This window comes from Anopheles ziemanni, chromosome 2 (genome assembly GCF_943734765.1).
Source record: "Anopheles ziemanni chromosome 2, idAnoZiCoDA_A2_x.2, whole genome shotgun sequence".
Classification (NCBI taxonomy): Eukaryota; Metazoa; Arthropoda; class Insecta; order Diptera; family Culicidae; genus Anopheles; species Anopheles ziemanni.
Genome location: NC_080705.1, coordinates 77,329,753 through 77,347,141, shown reverse-complemented (window position 1 = coordinate 77,347,141; position 17,389 = coordinate 77,329,753). Strand labels below are relative to the sequence as shown.

At 43.4% G+C, this 17,389-nt stretch overlaps 5 protein-coding genes across 5 annotated transcripts; 2 read left to right on the top strand and 3 right to left on the bottom strand.

The window, feature by feature from the left end:
- Positions 1-516: 516 nt before the first annotated feature.
- LOC131294432 (bone morphogenetic protein receptor type-2) lies at positions 517-4,740 on the top strand. The gene is made up of 6 exons (XM_058322480.1): positions 517-673; positions 1,373-1,524; positions 1,757-1,850; positions 1,943-2,354; positions 2,417-2,562; positions 2,627-4,740. Exons 1-6 carry the CDS (start codon positions 517-519, stop codon positions 4,558-4,560), a joined length of 2,895 nt encoding a protein of 964 aa, XP_058178463.1. The 3' UTR covers positions 4,561-4,740.
- Positions 4,741-6,095: 1,355 nt separating this feature from the next.
- On the bottom strand, positions 6,096-8,086 carry LOC131294431 (zinc finger protein draculin-like). The gene is made up of 2 exons (XM_058322479.1): positions 6,560-8,086; positions 6,096-6,489 (listed from the first exon to the last, which is right to left on the bottom strand). Exons 1-2 carry the CDS (start codon positions 8,018-8,020, stop codon positions 6,148-6,150), a joined length of 1,803 nt encoding a protein of 600 aa, XP_058178462.1. The 5' UTR covers positions 8,021-8,086; the 3' UTR covers positions 6,096-6,147.
- A 498-nt stretch (positions 8,087-8,584) lies between these two features.
- LOC131282542 (casein kinase II subunit alpha) lies at positions 8,585-10,544 on the top strand. The gene has a single exon (XM_058312039.1). It carries the CDS (start codon positions 8,787-8,789, stop codon positions 9,816-9,818), a length of 1,032 nt encoding a protein of 343 aa, XP_058168022.1. The 5' UTR covers positions 8,585-8,786; the 3' UTR covers positions 9,819-10,544.
- A 2,155-nt stretch (positions 10,545-12,699) lies between these two features.
- LOC131294430 (zinc finger protein 2-like) lies at positions 12,700-14,809 on the bottom strand. The gene is made up of 5 exons (XM_058322478.1): positions 14,505-14,809; positions 13,760-14,442; positions 13,448-13,679; positions 13,045-13,365; positions 12,700-12,971 (listed from the first exon to the last, which is right to left on the bottom strand). Exons 1-5 carry the CDS (start codon positions 14,676-14,678, stop codon positions 12,867-12,869), a joined length of 1,515 nt encoding a protein of 504 aa, XP_058178461.1. The 5' UTR covers positions 14,679-14,809; the 3' UTR covers positions 12,700-12,866.
- A 751-nt stretch (positions 14,810-15,560) lies between these two features.
- On the bottom strand, positions 15,561-17,347 carry LOC131294429 (zinc finger and BTB domain-containing protein 41-like). The gene is made up of 4 exons (XM_058322477.1): positions 17,175-17,347; positions 16,237-17,117; positions 15,966-16,170; positions 15,561-15,902 (listed from the first exon to the last, which is right to left on the bottom strand). The coding sequence occupies exons 1-4, from the start codon at positions 17,340-17,342 to the stop codon at positions 15,564-15,566; spliced, it is 1,593 nt and encodes a 530-aa protein (XP_058178460.1). The 5' UTR covers positions 17,343-17,347; the 3' UTR covers positions 15,561-15,563.
- Positions 17,348-17,389: the final 42 nt, after the last annotated feature.

The following is a 17,389-nucleotide window of genomic DNA, read 5'->3' as shown; positions in this document are numbered from 1 at the left end:
CTCAACAACCGCTTATCGCTTATTCACTAACTCAATTGTTCTCAGCAATTGATGATGACGCCATGCATGATTTGGAAATGAAAGTTGCAAGCACAATTGGTTTTATCAGCGACGCGACAGCGACGTAGAACACAGATCACACATTCCAAACAAATTGTAAACAAACGAGCATAAAACGCCCCTTCGCCACGCCAATGGCAAGAATGTTATTGACCAAGCCAATGCGAGTTGCGCCGGCCGGTATTGCAAGACTTTTTTCTGCGTCGCAGTAAGCATATCCTTTGACGTACCCCTTGTAACTATGATTGCCAATTAATTTTTCAAACAGAGAACAACATTTCGGACGAGGAGCATCACGATCCGAGGACGGTCGATAAAATATTATAAACTGCCCTATGAAAATGCCTCAGCAGCAACGAAATCAGTGAGCTGTGCAAGAAGCGCACCAACGGAAAAAAAACAACACACCAGTGCCAACCTGCTGCTCATCGGTATTTCAGAGTGTGTACGGCAAACATGCAAATCCCGTGCCACCACGAAGGCAATCGCAATGGAAAGCGGTCCACCGGCGTGGCAAACTCTATCACGCGTTGGAAGCAGAGAGGTGGAGTGTGGTTGTTACGATTAGGATTCGTATTGATATCAACTTCCTCGTTGATTCCTACCAGTCTAGGTATGTAAATCTAAATTCTGAAGTAGTTTTGAACTGAAGGCTCTTGCAAACGTATTTCTTGGCAGCAAATGAGAGGCATGAACATTCAAAAATTTTGTTTTCTAAACACATTAATCGTCCCTTTTTCTGTGGGCAGGCTTATGCATTATGCCGTGTTTGGGGAAGAAAACTCGGCTACGCTTATAATTCCCCTTTTTTGTTGCACCCTTGAAACACCCCTTTTCAAGTTCCATCGCGTGTTTAGCAACGTCGATCGATAATTTTCTTTTTTGTTTCTCATTATTGAATTAATTTGCCTGGCAGATGCATTACAAGCGTCCGATAGTGAAAATGTTACCAAAGGAAAATAGTGTTTTATATCATTCGTTGGTTTGTTTGGTATTCAACAATCTTGAAGATTAGTTTAGCCTTAATGCTAGAAACGAGTCAAGGTGTAAACATGTTAGAAACATGCACTTTTTTGCTCTCCTAGAAAGTTTGCCAAACGCAGCGAAATGCCAAAATTTAAAAATAGATTGTAAATATTGATTGCATGAGCCTTTGGCAGGCATTGGACCAGTACTGTACAACTAATTTTAGTTATCTGGAACGTGGGCCATGCCACGAAGGTCGTTTTAAAAATAGATCCCGTTACACTTGTTCAGTCATTTTTGAAAACTTTTTCTAAACAATTAACCATTTTTTAACGTTTTCTTGCAGCAACCCCTATTCAGGGACGATGCTTGCAGTTCGGCACAACATCGACGACCAATACGCAGCAGCAAAACGGACAAGAAACTTCCGACGATTATAACTACAGCTATGACGACCAGCCGGAACCATCTGATGAGCCCGTGTTTGAAAAGAATGTTGTAAGTAAACGGTAGTGGCACAGGGAATCATCAAGACGGTTAACTAGGGGAAGGAAGGATGATTTTTTAATATAAGTTGACTTTATTATTATTACTAACCTTCTTTAGTTTAGTTCTGAATAATTTTAGAGCCAACTCATCTTATGCTCCATGTCGTAGCTTGCCTAGATCTTGATAGCCTACAAATAAAATGTTTAATAAAATTTTATGGAACTTTTTGCAAACTTTCCAGTCAACTATAGTGACGTGCACTCGTTCTGCTCCGTTTTGCTATACACTTTGGACATACGACGTGACACAAAATGTCACAAAAGTCGTCGTACAAGGTACGAGAAAAATGCAAAGTTGTCTTTATGGTAGAAAGGAAACGGCCAATATTGATTGATTTGGAAATGGTTTTTGTTTATGCTGCCTTCAGGATGCTGGGGATCGTCCGATGAGCAGGAATCGTGCAGTAGCACCAGTTGTGTCAGCACGACTGAAACACCGACTAAGCATTTCTTCTGCTGCTGCACCGGAGACAGTTGCAATGGGAACTATAGCTACGTTCCACCGCCAACGACGGCCGATGGGTTGAGCGTACGGGAGGACAGTGAAAGCATAACCCCGTTCGCACCATACACCTCGATCTGGAGTTCACCCACGGTGTACATTTGCTTCGCGGTTGTCGCCATCATGTTTATGGCGTTTGTGGCCATCTTCAGTTGCCGCCAGCTGCCTAAGAAGGGCGTCGCCGAGCTGGAAAAGATGGAACCGTCTGGCCCGGGATACAGCGCGAATCTCTACAATGTTGATAATCTGAAACTAGTGGCCATGATCGGTCAGGGCAAGTAAGTTACCGGTGAAGATCATAAATGGCGCGAGCTTCCAAATAACACATATCCATTGTTAGGTATGGCACGGTCTGGAAGGGCATGGTAAACGAGCAACCGGTCGCGGTGAAAATATTTGCTGGCCAACACAGACAGTACTTTTTGAACGAACGAGATATCTACACCGTGCCGCTTATGGAATCTCCCGCGCTGTTAACGTATTTTGGTGAGTAAAAGTTCGTTGGAGCGAACTTCTATCGTTTCTTATAACGTTCTATTGCTTCTCATAGGATCCGATGAGCGGCGAACGATGGACGATCGTATTGAATATCTGCTGGTGCTTTCATTGGCCCCTCTCGGCTGCCTACAGGACTGGTTGACGGACAATCGTGTCCCGTTCGATACATTCTGCCGGATGGGTCGATCGATTGCGAACGGATTGGCACACCTGCACACCGAAATCCGCAAGGGTGACCTGGTAAAACCGTGCATCTGCCACCGGGATCTAAACTCGCGCAATATTCTCGTCAAGGCGGACCTTACTTGTTGCATCGGGGATTTGGGCTTTGCACTGAAAACGTTCGGCGCTCGGTACGAATATCGCGGCGAGATCACGCTGGCGGAAACGAAAAGCATCAATGAAGTAGGCACGGTCCGTTACATGGCGCCGGAGGTGCTCGAGGGTGCCGTCAATCTGCGTGACTGTGAGTCCGCGCTGAAACAGATTGACGTGTACACGTTGGCACTGGTGCTTTGGGAACTGGCAAACCGTTGCGAAGATTTCTTCCCCGAAGACATCCCGGTGCCAGAATATCGGGCTCCGTACGAAGAGTACGTCGGGTCGAACCCGAGCTTCGAGCAGATGCAGGTGCTTGTTTCGCGCAACAAGGCCAGACCTACGTTCCCGCTGCACTTTGGGCAAGGCTTGGTGACACAAATCGTGCGCGATACGTGCGAAGACTGCTGGGATCACGATGCGGAAGCTCGCCTTACCGCCATGTGTGTACAGGAGAGACTGCAGGAAATTTCGCAAATAAACCCACATGCCCGAACCGTTCCCTCGAAGGGTTGTAGCGATGATGGCGAGGGCGAAGGTGGCATTGGAAAGAACCAACTGCACAGTCTCGAAAGCGATGGAATGGTGAATGTCACGGCGATGGAGCGATATAATAGCCCCGATGGGACGATTATGGCGTTCATGACACCACCGAACCAGCAAATCATTCCATTGCCACCGGGTGGTGGATATCGGGACGATACAACTGGATCATATAAATACGGCAAGCTGGCCTCGTTGGGAAACATTTCTTCCACGAACACTAGTCAGCATCATCCGTCGTCGCAGTCCGACGAGGATGAACTGCTGCATGGCACCGGTCGCAAAGGACAGCAACCGCTGATGCAGAAGGATACCGAGATGAAGCGTAGCGGAAAAGCGCTGAGCAGCGTGAAGGTGATGCTACAGAAAACATTCCACAAGCACCCGAACATTACCAACAACATCATTCAACACCCGTATGATGTACAGCAGGACTGCTACGATGGAGACGATCGCTCGAACCTGGTGGTGGTGGTGGAGTCTACTGACGGTTGCCCGCAGCAACCGCAAACGACACCATCCCAAGAAGAGATCATTATGAACCATCACAACACCCAACAGTGTGCCATGGAACGGCCAACAAATCTCGATCTCGCGCTCGGCAAGTACGAAAGCAACCTTTTGCTACACGAACCGCGAACCGTCGTCAACGGCAGCCGAGCGGAAGCCGGCGATGATCGCGGACAGTACGCCAAAATGCTAGCCGAAGCCGACTTTGCTAGTCAATCTTTCGCCATACTGGATGAAAACGACGGAGGCGAAGAAGCTTCAGATCGTCATGGTCTGGTATCTGATCAGAAGCTGCGCATCGTCGTCTCCAAGTCAGCAAATGCAATGCATCAATCCAGGGTACCTCGAATGGACACCACGGCGAGCCACTCGCCACTACTGGTAGACGATCGTTCCCTCAAACGGCAGCGTTCACTCGAAGTGTTCCACGAGGTGTTTGGACCCAAGGGAAGCATCGAGCGACTGCGCAATCCTAGTCAACGCGTTAAAACGCCCGGAGATGTTCCGCCTTCGGTACGTAAAGTGCGCGCCTCGAAGACACTGTCGCTGTACGACGATCGGATGATGATGACGACATCCGTCGGAGGCGGGAATAGGCTGGCGAACTCTGTATAGCACGAGGAGGTCTTACTATTAGAGCTCTGAGAGGTGAACCAGGCAAATTCTACCCGCACCAGTGAATGTGCCGGTCAAAACAAAACTCTTTATAACTACTAGTACCGAGACCAGCGTTTTTTTTAAATATGGGAAATATAATGTCTCATTAAGCAAGTAGGAGACGTTCTTAAACATTTATTACGGGGAGTTTATAAAATGTAACTTCCATTTCCATTTTTCAAACCACAGACCGACAGTAGGACAACTTTTATTTCTCATAGTTACCTCACATTTTCTTCGTTGGTAAAAAACGAAAGTACCGATAGTTACACAAACTTATTCATCTTGAGAATGTACGAAAATAATTGTACGTAGAACGAAATGGTATCTTTTTCTGGCTGGAGCATAAATTAGATGTAACCTTAAATGAGGAACTTTTGCGTGGTTGGGAATTAAATACTTTCCACCGTACATACAAATAAGCAGGCAAAGTCTGCGAGCCGATTACGATTACGGAAACTAAAGCCTCCGGTTTAAATGCCTACTTTGATGGTTTGTTGCCCCGTTTGAAAAAATAAGGAATAAATTAATGCCTCTATTTAACATGCACTAGGATCTCTGCAATCGGCGAAACAGGTCAGGAATGTCTAGGAATACTTGAACAAACACGTCGTAAAATTAATGAAAATTCAACAAAGCAAAGCTTGAAAAGTTGTACTATTTAGTGTCATCACAGAAAAAGGGCTTCTGCAGTAGCCCGGTACTTTATCGCACGTGTGCAAATAAATGCACAACTACTTTACTTCTGTCTGGCAAATGCTCCCCTTACGATTGCATTTCAGTTAGGGGCGACGGAGACATGATGAACAGTATTTAAATACGGAAACGGAGTAAGCTAAGCGAATGATTCGATCCATACCAAAAGAAACCAAAAATGACAAAAAAAATTAAAATACATTGGATGATCTAAATTGTGAAAATAAAGTTTAGCAAAAAGTATTATTAGGCATGCATATATTCTAGAGTAAAAGAATTTTGTTATCACTTTATATGATATTTATGTCCGAAATTCACCAATCTGGTACTGTAATGGGAGACGAACAAAATTTCGGATATTTCTAAGCATCTGCTAATAAACTTAAGATACATAGCAACACAGAGGGAAACTTGTTGACTGTTTTACAATGTAAACTTCTTAACTGATTCAATAAAATAGATAACAGGTTCAATAAATAAAATTTCTTTACATCACTTTTATGTTGTATTTTGTTTCATTAAATAAAACTAATTTCAAGATCCACCTTTACATTTGTTTTCTTAATTCCGCTCGGAGACCACTCATGACTTAATACCCTTAATCAGACTTAATCAGAGACCCCGCAGACTTAATTCCACCCCTCATGTGGAAAGTACGGTTTGCATAGATGCTAATCCACAGCTTTTTCGGCCGAAATCGATTGTCTACATTATTCCCAAATAAATACTGCGTCGGTATTCTGAAATGTGATAGAAATTGTACTACTATTGGTGCCAGAAAGCCAAGGAAAGGGATTTGAAAAGTAATATTACATTTTCCACAGATTTGTTGTTGGTCATGCTAGCGGGCTAGGTAGTCACCGAACAGCGTGGACGCCGGAATCTTCGTGCCTTGCCACCGATCGGTACGGACGTATCCGGCCGAACCCTAGCATTTACTTTGATGCCATGGCCACGCGCCATGTGTTTGTTGTAGAGGAAGTGATTCTTAAAATCACGCCCGCAGCACACATAATCATCCTGGTAGGTGATACAAATATGTTTTTCGAACGTCTCGGGCGTAAGGCATACTAGCAGGCAAGTGCCACATTCCAGATATTTTGGGTTTGAATGACGGTCCATATGTTCCTGGAGAGCTTCGTTTGTAGGCAAAGAACGCACACAAATAGTGCACACGAAGAAGGATTGTATCTGCACGAGGGAAATACATGAATAATTTAATCAACATATAAAGGAAATCAGGCGTAAACGAATAATTTACCTGATGAAATTTCTCCATATGCATCCGAAGTTTGTCGCGACGACCGTAGGACGCATCACAGTGGTCACAGTTGAAACGTACATTCTGATGAACCGTTTTTATATGTCGATTCAGTTGGTGTTGTGATTTGAACGATGTTTGGCATTCTTTGCAATGATAATTGCGCTCCGTGGAATGTGATTCGAGGTGCTGGTTAAGCAATTTCCTACTTTTAAACATTGCACCACATTGCTGACACTTTTCACGGTCCTCGCTAAGGTGTATGGTCGCAACGTGGGCAATTGTTTCCGTATGTGTGAAGAACGTCGACGAACAGTACGGACACTGAAAGTGCGTTATGCCAACATGCCGCTCCAGGTGAACGTCGTAGGAGGCGCGATGCTTTAGGACCGTTCCACACAGCTCGCAAACGTATGAATGAGGGGTATTTTCAATTTTATGCCTTTTTAATTCCTCCTTCGTGTCGAACAGCATCATACAGTAAGGATGGGAGCAGAGGTGACCCGTCTTACCTTCATTTGCTTTATGCTTGTTAAGATGCAACTCATACGCTACAGCGTAGTATGTTTTATACGAGCATTGCGTACAGAGAAGTTGTTCGATTTTGGCATTTAGTTGGTAACGGGTTGCCCGTGTCTTTCGCCGTTTAACAGCAGGGTTTTCCAGCTCACCTTTGGCGCAATTGCTATCGTCAGTTCCAACTTTTTCGTCGGAAGATTCGTTTGTTCCACTGACATCCAACTGAGATTGGTTGTGTTGATGTTTACCATCGGTTTTAGTCTCTAGGCTTAAGATAGCTTTTTCCTCGCGTTGATTTTCTAGGTCTGAAATTTGTTCATCAGCTGAAAAAACTGCATATTCTTCAAAATCGGAATCTCTTGGCAACGGCTGAGAGACTGCAGATTCGGTTTCGTCGTTGCACAGAACAACGAAGAGCGATGTGTCTGATTCGTTGCATTCCTCTTCCTTAACTGTTGATGTATAGTTTTCATCGATAATTTCATATTTATACGGCTGGTCTTCGATGTGCATCGATGCTATCGCATACTGGTCGTACTCCTCCAACAGGTCTTCCACGCGGGGAATGTCCGTGTTGCAAATATCCAAGTCGCGGAACAATATCCCCAACTGGTCGAGATGGGTATCGAATAGCTGTTTCATTTGCGATTTATCACCTAATTTCACGTGCACAAGTGCGACTATAAACTGATGCAAACATCTCATTTTTTCGCGGTATTTATAGTGCAACTCCATCACTCCCAAACAGGCATAACAGATTGCGGAAGGTAGGTATGGTTGTACCATATCCGGAACCTTTATTGTTATTTCCTGCAGGAATTTATCAATCGTTCCGTCGAACAGTGACCGATGCTCGTCGAGTGACGCCATCTGGTCCGGAGGAAGCGGCTGCAAACAGGCACGGCATACGTTTGGAAAGGTTAATAAATTAAAAATCGCCATGGAAAAAACGGTCCCAATTATCCACGGTATAATTTATGAAACTGTTTGGCCAATTGAAACAAACAATCCCTGTTATGTTGAACACCCTGTGGTTACGATTTTTTTTCTTCACTATGTTTGGCTGTCATTTTTTTGTATTTATACCCCATAGTTGCATGCTTCACTTTTCCTGGATTTTTTAACTCGCAAAATGGGATTTCAAAATAAAAGTGAATTCGAAAAGATGTATCAATACAAGAAAATTAAATACAAAAAATGTTCTAAAGTTGAATTAGTAGAGTATACAGAATCGATAGTACTTTAAATTTAAGCCTAATTTTGTTTATCACTACGATACATATTTGGACTATGGTAGCCCTACGTAGTAAATCCATCGATCTCTCATGCAATGTTCTATAGATTTTCCAAATTAAGACATTCAATTTCAGTGAAAAGATTCGTTGCCGACAAAGTTCACTAACGAACGTAATAAATCTACAATTATAAACGCCTAAAACCAATGTCAAGCCATTTGTCAGTGAACGTTTGCGACGTTTGTCTTTTGCCTAGCACTTCTGGAGAGGAAAGAAAAATTACCGTAGGAAAAAAGGCAAAAACCAACAGCAGCAGCACCACCACCACCAGCAGCAGCAATTGTAGCAGCAGCAGCAGCAGTCAGCGCGCAGCAGGACGGAAAAGAGCAAAGGCGAAAACGAAACAAAACGGCGAGCAAGAAAGGTGAAAAAAGCCCATCAGCTTCAAGTTTGCAACGACGGCAACCAGCAAAATGACGCTGCCGAGCAGTGCCAGGGTGTATGCGGATGTAAATTCGCATAAACCACGTGAATATTGGGACTACGAAAACTACATCGTCGACTGGGTGAACCAAGATGACTACCAGCTAGTGCGGAAACTGGGCCGGGGCAAGTATAGCGAGGTGTTCGAGGCGATCAAAATGACGAGCAACGAAAAGTGCGTGGTGAAAATCTTGAAGCCGGTCAAGAAGAAAAAGATCAAACGCGAGATTAAGATTCTGGAGAATCTCCGGGGCGGCACTAACATCATCACGCTGCTGGCGGTCGTGAAGGATCCGGTCTCCCGTACACCGGCACTCATTTTCGAGCATGTGAACAACACCGACTTCAAGCAGCTCTACCAAACGCTCACAGACTACGACATCCGGTACTATCTGTACGAGCTGCTGAAGGCACTGGACTACTGCCACAGCATGGGCATCATGCACCGCGACGTGAAGCCCCATAACGTAATGATCGATCACGAGAACCGCAAGCTGCGTCTGATCGATTGGGGCTTGGCCGAGTTCTACCATCCCGGGCAGGAGTACAACGTGCGCGTCGCTAGTCGCTACTTCAAGGGACCGGAGCTGCTGGTCGATTACCAGATGTACGACTACTCGCTCGATATGTGGTCGCTCGGATGCATGCTGGCATCGATGATTTTCCGCAAGGAGCCGTTCTTCCACGGGCACGACAACTACGACCAGCTGGTGCGCATCGCGAAGGTGCTCGGCACCGAAGACCTTTTCGCCTATCTGGACAAATACAACATCGAGCTAGATCCGCGCTTCAATGACATTCTGTCCCGTCATTCGCGCAAACGATGGGAGCGATTCGTGCACTCGGAAAACCAGCACTTGGTGTCGCCCGAGGGGCTCGATTTTCTCGACAAGCTGTTGCGCTACGATCACTTCGAGCGTCTGACCGCGCGGGAGGCCATGGAGCATCCGTACTTTGCCATCATTGTCAATGGGCAGATGCCACCACCGCCGACCTCCTCCGCCAAGGGTGGTAGCAATTAAATATACGCCCTTTCCTCCCCCGTGTCCGTCTTCGCGTCCGCCCTACACCACCACCATCACCATCGTCGGGGGAGATTCGAGCAGCCTGGTAACTATTATCATCATCACCACCAGCGTCACTGGTGGCAACCGTTTCGCATGAGGGACTCTTACCGTTCGCTCCAGTTTTCCTTCCACCAAGGATGGCCAAGGACGCGCCATGGGATGCTATTGGGAGGTGGCGCGTTTGTGTCGCTGTTTACCTTTAATGCTCTGTGGCGATGGCAGAGTATTGCTGGTGGCCGGAAATAGTCGAGGCGAATGCAGCAAACAAGACGACGGGCAGCGAGCGAATAAACAGGAAGGATGAGTAAGTAGGAGGCGTTCGTGCTCGCGCCAGTAAAAGCATAGATAGAGTAGAGGTGTGAATGTGTGCTACACACGGTCGGAATGTTGGTCACTGGAAATGCATCTTATTTTGCGTTCGGCGTCGAGAACAGCAACGCTAACCGGTGCGTAATGGTTGAGATGCTAGAAGTAATTATTAGCTGGAATACATAGAGCCCAACTGGCGGAAGAATACTAACGCAAACCTCTGGCTCGCAACCAGAGTGAAGAAAAATAGTTTTTAACAACAGAATGGCATAGCGGATATGAAGGAAACGAGCATTAGCGGAAGTGGTGCAGGAGAAAGGGAAAGAATGTCAACATGTTATTAAAAAAACAAATTTAAATAATGTAATAGCAAGAAGGTATATAGAAAAAACGTAAATCCGTTCGTCCCATCCTTCCCTTCAAACACGAAACAAAGAATACTAACAACCACATAGCAAGCCATGGAAGCTGAGCAGAGGAGACCATTCATCGTAGGCAACCGAATTTGTTTTCCGGAGAAAGACACTAAATTACTGCAAACATTGGTGGAAAAAAGATCAAAATTGAAAGAGGTTAAGATGAGAAGTAAAGTCGAGGACGCGTATTGGCACTGGCGGGAGGAATAGGGCTAAAAGAATGTAATAATTAGGGAACAATTGGTAACAGTACAGAAAAAAAACACAGACACACATTTAAGACGCGAGTGAACAAGTAGGTCATCAGCTGCAGCACACGATTAAGGACCCAACCACTTTCCAAATCATAGTACGCGGCGAGCTAAATATACTAACGCATGAATTCGTCAATCGGCTCCTGTTTTATCCTGCCTCAGGTTGTCGGGTGAATGTAGTTTGTCCATCGGGATGATACACGGTGCGCCTTAGTGTCCCCTATGGCGCACGTGTAGAAGCTCCGGGTAGATAGGAGGTGAAAGGCGCATCACCACATCAAACTACTGATCGGCGTAACACCTGGAAGAATCTTGGAAGTTGAGCTTAGGCACTGAGGAGAGGAGAGGCAAAGCGTGGGAGAAAAACGTTGTAATAGAAATAGTAGCTGATGATTTAGTAGTTTTTGCATCCACCGTTGTCCACTACGTGCGTTTATAAGAGAAAATTTTCTGTTGCTTCTAGATGTATGGTTAGCAATTGCCTTTTCGCAGCATCCCAGTTCCGATTCCTCTGCTCCTACTGGCGGTGCGTACTCAGTGGACAACCGGCCTTCTTATCTATCCTGTTATACTCTTGTTTTCTGTTCCAGGATGTGCTGTAATCGTTTGTCGGTCAACGATTTTACGTCGTAACTGATAGCAACCATCCTTTTTGCACTTCTTTGTTCTGAAATCTATTGCAATAATTGCACTTCTTCCTCCCATTAGTTTCCGGAAACCGTGTACCATTTTGATTCGAACACACTTCACATTAATTTTTCATTTACCCGTTTTTTTGCTTGCTATTTCTGCATCCTTTTCTTTTATTCACATCTTTTCTGAATGCTAAACAAAGTTATTATACTAGGATTACGACAGGTACTTTGTTCAACCCATTTTCTTTTGTAATTAAACATTGAAAGCATGTAATAAATCAAACTCCCAAAAAACACCCACAACCAGTCGACATCGTTCCCAGTTAAGTGTTCCTGGCCTGCTGTGCGATGCTTTCACGATACGATACTGGAAGCGCGAGACCAACTTGTTACGCCTTCGTCTGGTGATCGGAGATTAATTTTTCTTTGCAATATGCATCGTTTGCTATCCTCTACTTTGTTATCTAATATTTCGTACTCTTCAACCGTAACCGATCGCTCCCTTCGCCGAACTGATTTTTAAGGATAGGAAGGATTTGTCAGAATAATGTTCCCAGTCCCATCCCAATCCCAGGTGGATCTGAATTGGTCAGCTAAATGATTCATGCGAAACAGATGACGCAGATGACAAACAATAATAATACGAAAGGAAAAAAATAGAAAAAAAAACCTCCGGACAACGTATGACATAATATTTTGTCGGATCAGTCGCAGCAGAAGATAAACAATCTCCATTTAATGAAACGCCTGAGTATGAATAGATGTACGTTGAAAACTGATATGTTAAACCAATTAAGTTTCCTCCGCAACCTACTCCTTTCTAACCCTCATCATGCACTATTTCTATTTGGACAGAGATCTGATTAACAACAGATCGAGTTGCGTGCCGTCACAGCTAATATGGCACACAATTTATTCCATGTTTGGTGAAGTTACGATTCCCCTTCTAAATTATTACGCCCAACCATACCATACCAACAACTATATTGATAAACAATAAAGATGAAACTTTGGAAGGAGATCACGGTCTTTTCGGTGTCCTGTTTGTTCGATTGCCGTGAGGTACACATATCACATTAAATTATATTTTGTTAGTCCATTTTTATTTATTTCTTTTTGGTTGTAGTAGAAAAAAAAAATGCAAGTAGTATAAGACGTGAGAAAATTTGTATCAATTTTCGAAATTCTTGAAACAATTCAATGTGCAGTTGCAGTGGTCAGATTAAAACGAATAAAAACGTACACAACGTGGACATGCATTGTACGAATCCAATCACTAACACAAAATGATGACGATACATGGAAAAATTGGACGAAGTAAGACAAAAAAAAGTAACATGCGAAAATCGAACGTGAATTTCGTTTTGAATCGATCATTCTTTTGTGCATTCATGATATTACCAAAGCATGAATGAAATGTTCGCGTGATACCATATGCTTCTGGTATTCTTCATCTGTACTGAATTTTTTGTCGCAGAATCCGCAGAAGAATCGCTGAAATAAAGGATGCACATTTCTCTTGCATTACTTTCGTTTTCATTCTCGATCCTAACAATAAGATACCTACCTCACCGCGCAATTGGGAACAAAATTTACTGTACAGCATACCGGGGGGAATTCTCGGCCTTACCATCGTGAAGGTATTATGTTTCGTCTTCATATGCCCGGCGTACTTGATATGATCCTCGAAGTCTACTCCACAGCACATGAAATCGTCCCGGTACGTGATGCAAACGTGCTTATTCATGTCATTACTGTTGGCAAAAGATCCAAGACACTTTCCGCACGTTGTCGGTGCCGGTGACGTATGGAGAATTTTGTGGTTTGCTAATTCCGATGCATCTTCGAATATTTGCACGCAGATATTGCAATAAAAATATGTTTGCGTCTAAAAGGAAAGAAAAAAAATTAAAATAGTTTTCCATCGTTGGTTTGCTACAACGGACGGTCCAATAGTGAAGGTAACTTACGTTATGAACAATTTCCATATGAGTTTTCAGACTATCTTTGTTATCAAAAAGGATAGAACAGATGGTACAGGCATGCGCTCCACCCTTATGGGTAGCGTGGCAGTGGTTCCTGAGGTCAATCAATGTATTGAACGTTAATGAACATGGCTTGCAAGGATAAACGCCTGACGATGGTTTTGGCACGAGCGGGGTTCTGTGGAATTTTTCCATATGACCTGTATAACCGTTGACACTACGTGCAATAAAAAGAAAAGAAACATAAAAGCTAGGAACAGTCACTCTTTACCCAATCGCAGTGCAGTGTTACAATACCTTCGAAAAGTTCTGATACAGATCTGACAGGAATACACAACATCGGACATACGTTTACCACGTTTACGTACAGGACTTCCGGAACTCTGTGTTGGTTGCGCTTCTACCGCTGTTACGGTTCCATTCTGCGGCAACGGTTCTGCTGTTTCTATTGTGGCATCTTTGGGTTTCTCAGCTTCGTCGTCCGAAGAATCGGAGATAATGTGTATCGGAGAATTCGTAGCATTTACAACTGGAGCAATTCGCTCAACCTGGTTCGTGTTGTTGCATACAACTTTTACATTGTTCAAAATAATTCCATTCACGGACAAAGCAAAGGCGGTGGGTAGTTGGATTTCCTGAACAGGTTGTTCCGCAGGCGCCACATCCATGACAGTGTACTCTGCTTTCTGGCTACTGTCGATCAGTTTAAAAGAAGAAAGATCCTCGATGAGGTTCTCCACGGTTACGCTGTCGGAGTTGTTATCGCAGATGCCCAGATTTTTTAGCAAAGCCACTAGAAAGTCTCCGTCCGTTGTGAAGAGCTCTATGAGGTCAACGGGGTTTCCTTGAATGAGCTTTACCAGACCAACGTTGAATCTTCTCACACATTCTATACGCCGACGAAGTTGATAAAATGTGACAATAGTTGTTAAACAGTATTTACACATTTTTTCCGGCAGCATACTGTTCCGGTTGGGATACTACAAACAGGAAATCTATGGTTATTAAACAGACCAAAACATATCGTTTCTGGAAAACTTACCATCATCTCGGCAGTTAGTTTGTCATTGTTTATTAATTCTAAGCTTGCTGTTTCCACTGTAGTATTCATATCCTGGCTAAAAAATTGAACGGGTTGGAAGTCCGGGAAAACAGTTGCTGGGCGTAAACAGTGGACACAAACGTTCGGGAAGTTTTGTAGTTTATAGGTCACCATCTTTACGCAGTCGTTTCTTATTCCAGTAATGCTATTTAGCTGCTTGTGCGCGTCTGCAGATTATGATTGCTTCTACTTTCTTCAAAATTGGTTTAACATAACTGGAGAACTACGTGAAGAGCGCCGTAAACCAAGCCTACTCAAAATCCTTGTAGAGCTTCTCGAACAAATAATAAATGCTATTCGTTGTTTACCTGGAAAATGACAGAACTTACATTACGGCACATATACACTACGCGGAGAGGAATTGTGGTTGCCCTGCTTTGTCGACAGATATATATTTTTTTACCCGTAAGAACATCCTCTGGTGTGGATTTATTATTCCATTTATTAACAACTATATCTGATAAACACGTAAAAAAAAGAAACAGGTCCATGTCATGAAAAGAACTAAACATGTTGGGTATGCTTTAAAAAATGTAATATTAATGTGGGTCGTTAAGTTTGAGACTGACTGTAGCAGCGTGTTGGAACTGTTTGACATAAGATTGTTTACATATTTCAAATCGTACACGCGCGAATGTACCGGAACAATTTTACAATATTAATTTAATTATTTGGACATTAAGGCAATGGGGTCAGCCTTGACAACTACAGAAAATGTGTTCACTTATTTTTTGCAATGGGGTAAAACAGTATAACGGATATTTTATTTAAAAACATGCAGAAGCTACCGGCCAACGTCTACTCCATTTCAGAAAGCAATTCTATGCTCAACGACTCAAGTGTGAAACTGTTTGAGGTTTTACTGCATGTCTTTTGATGGTTTCGAAACTCTTGTTTTGAGTTGAAATGTTCATTGCAGCTATCGCATGAAATTAGAGGCTATGCGGGGAAGAAACAAACACATTTATATTAATCATAATTCTTATATAACACATAATTTTAACAATTTCTAACCTTTGCGGCTGGTCTTAAGGCACGATACTGACTGAGCAGCTTGTCTTTTGGAGGTTTCACTCGTACATTACACTTTATTCCATGCTCAACCATCATGTGTTTGTTGTAATAAGAGTGATAGCGAAAGTCTCTTCCACAGCACAGGTAGCTATCCTGGTACGTTATGCAACAGTGATCTTTGAGATCTGCTTCGCTCAAAAACACCCCCAAACACGTGCAGCATTCGAGCATCTTCGGATTCCGGTGCCGTTCCATGTGCTGCTGCAGCAAGCCGTCCTCATCAAACGTTGCAAGGCAAACCACACACACAAAGTAGCTCTGAATCTACAAAATGGCACAAAGCAAATGATTATGAAAAATAAATTACAGCGAAATATTGAAGCTTACGTTGTGTACGATTTCGAGATGGGCACGCATTTTATCTCTTCTTCCGTAGCTCGTGTCACACATTGCGCATCGATACTGCAATTTCTGGTGGACGTCTGCATGGCGCCGGAGATGGTGGGATGTTTTAAACGCCTTCGAGCAAACAGGGCATACGAACTTTCGCTCAATGTTGTGACTCTTCATGTGTCGATTAAAATGATATTTCCTGGTAAACAAATGAATTAATAAGCCATAAGTTTAAATTAAATTGCGCAATCCACGATTTGCTTACCCCCGACAAACTACTCCACAAACGTTGCAAGTACATTCCTCATCGGGATTAACAATGTGGACTACTTTTAGATGATTGATAAGCTCCTGCTTTGTGCTATACTCTGCATTACAATATTCGCATATGAAGATCGTGCTTGTATTGTGGCGCGCCATGTGATGTTTATAATGCGAATAGAATTGCCTCACGCTTCCACAGATGTTACAAACAAAAGTTTTGTGGTCTTTGCGAATATGTTTCTTCATGCTCAGAAGATCAGTGAAAATTTTGTCACAGAAATCATACTTGCACTTGCAGAGTGATGTACCTTCGATGAATGTTGTGGTTGCATTATTTTTCACTGATTTATCGCTTTTCCTTTTCTTCAGATCAGTTACTACCGCTTTATCGCTTTTTAAGTTGCTAAGCTGCTTCCTTTCTCTCTCTATTTCTGTGTTTCTATTTGGCCCCGCCTTTTGCATTTTTTGGGATACGCAAGGTCTTCGTGGTTCGCAATATTCTTCACTGATAAATAGATCATTCGAATTGTAGGGCGATTGAGATTGACGCCCTTCACCAGATGTTGCGGAATCCTCACTATCTCTGTTTTTATACTGGTCAAACCCGGTTACCTCTTGCAAGAGCATCTCTAGCGTGATGTACTCTTCCTTTCCACGGCATATGTTAAAGCTTTTCAATACTTGCACCAAATATCGCCCATGTATGCCGAACAATTCAACAAGAGGATCTGCATTAGAGTGCAACAAATGGGCGAGTCCTACACTGAATTTCATCAGGCATCTCAATTTTGATTGATACTGATGAAAGGCAACCATTGCAAGCAGGCATTCTTGGCATATCTGATTTGGAAGCATGTTACGTACAGCCGCGGGAATTTCCCTCTAAAAAAAGCATAACAATAAAGTACAAGTCTGCAACTACGTATTCACACATCTTACCATATCATTGCTACCAGGCACTCCGAAAAGCTCAGCACTTTTCTGTTCGATTGTGCAGTGCAGCTCATCATGGTAAGAGTTAATAGATGTAAAATTGGTCTGCAAATCAACAGGTTTCAAACAATGCATACAAACACTAGGAAATCGTTGTAAACGATATATGGCCATGGTTGGATACTAAAAAACGAAAGATATAACAATATTTCGCACACCAA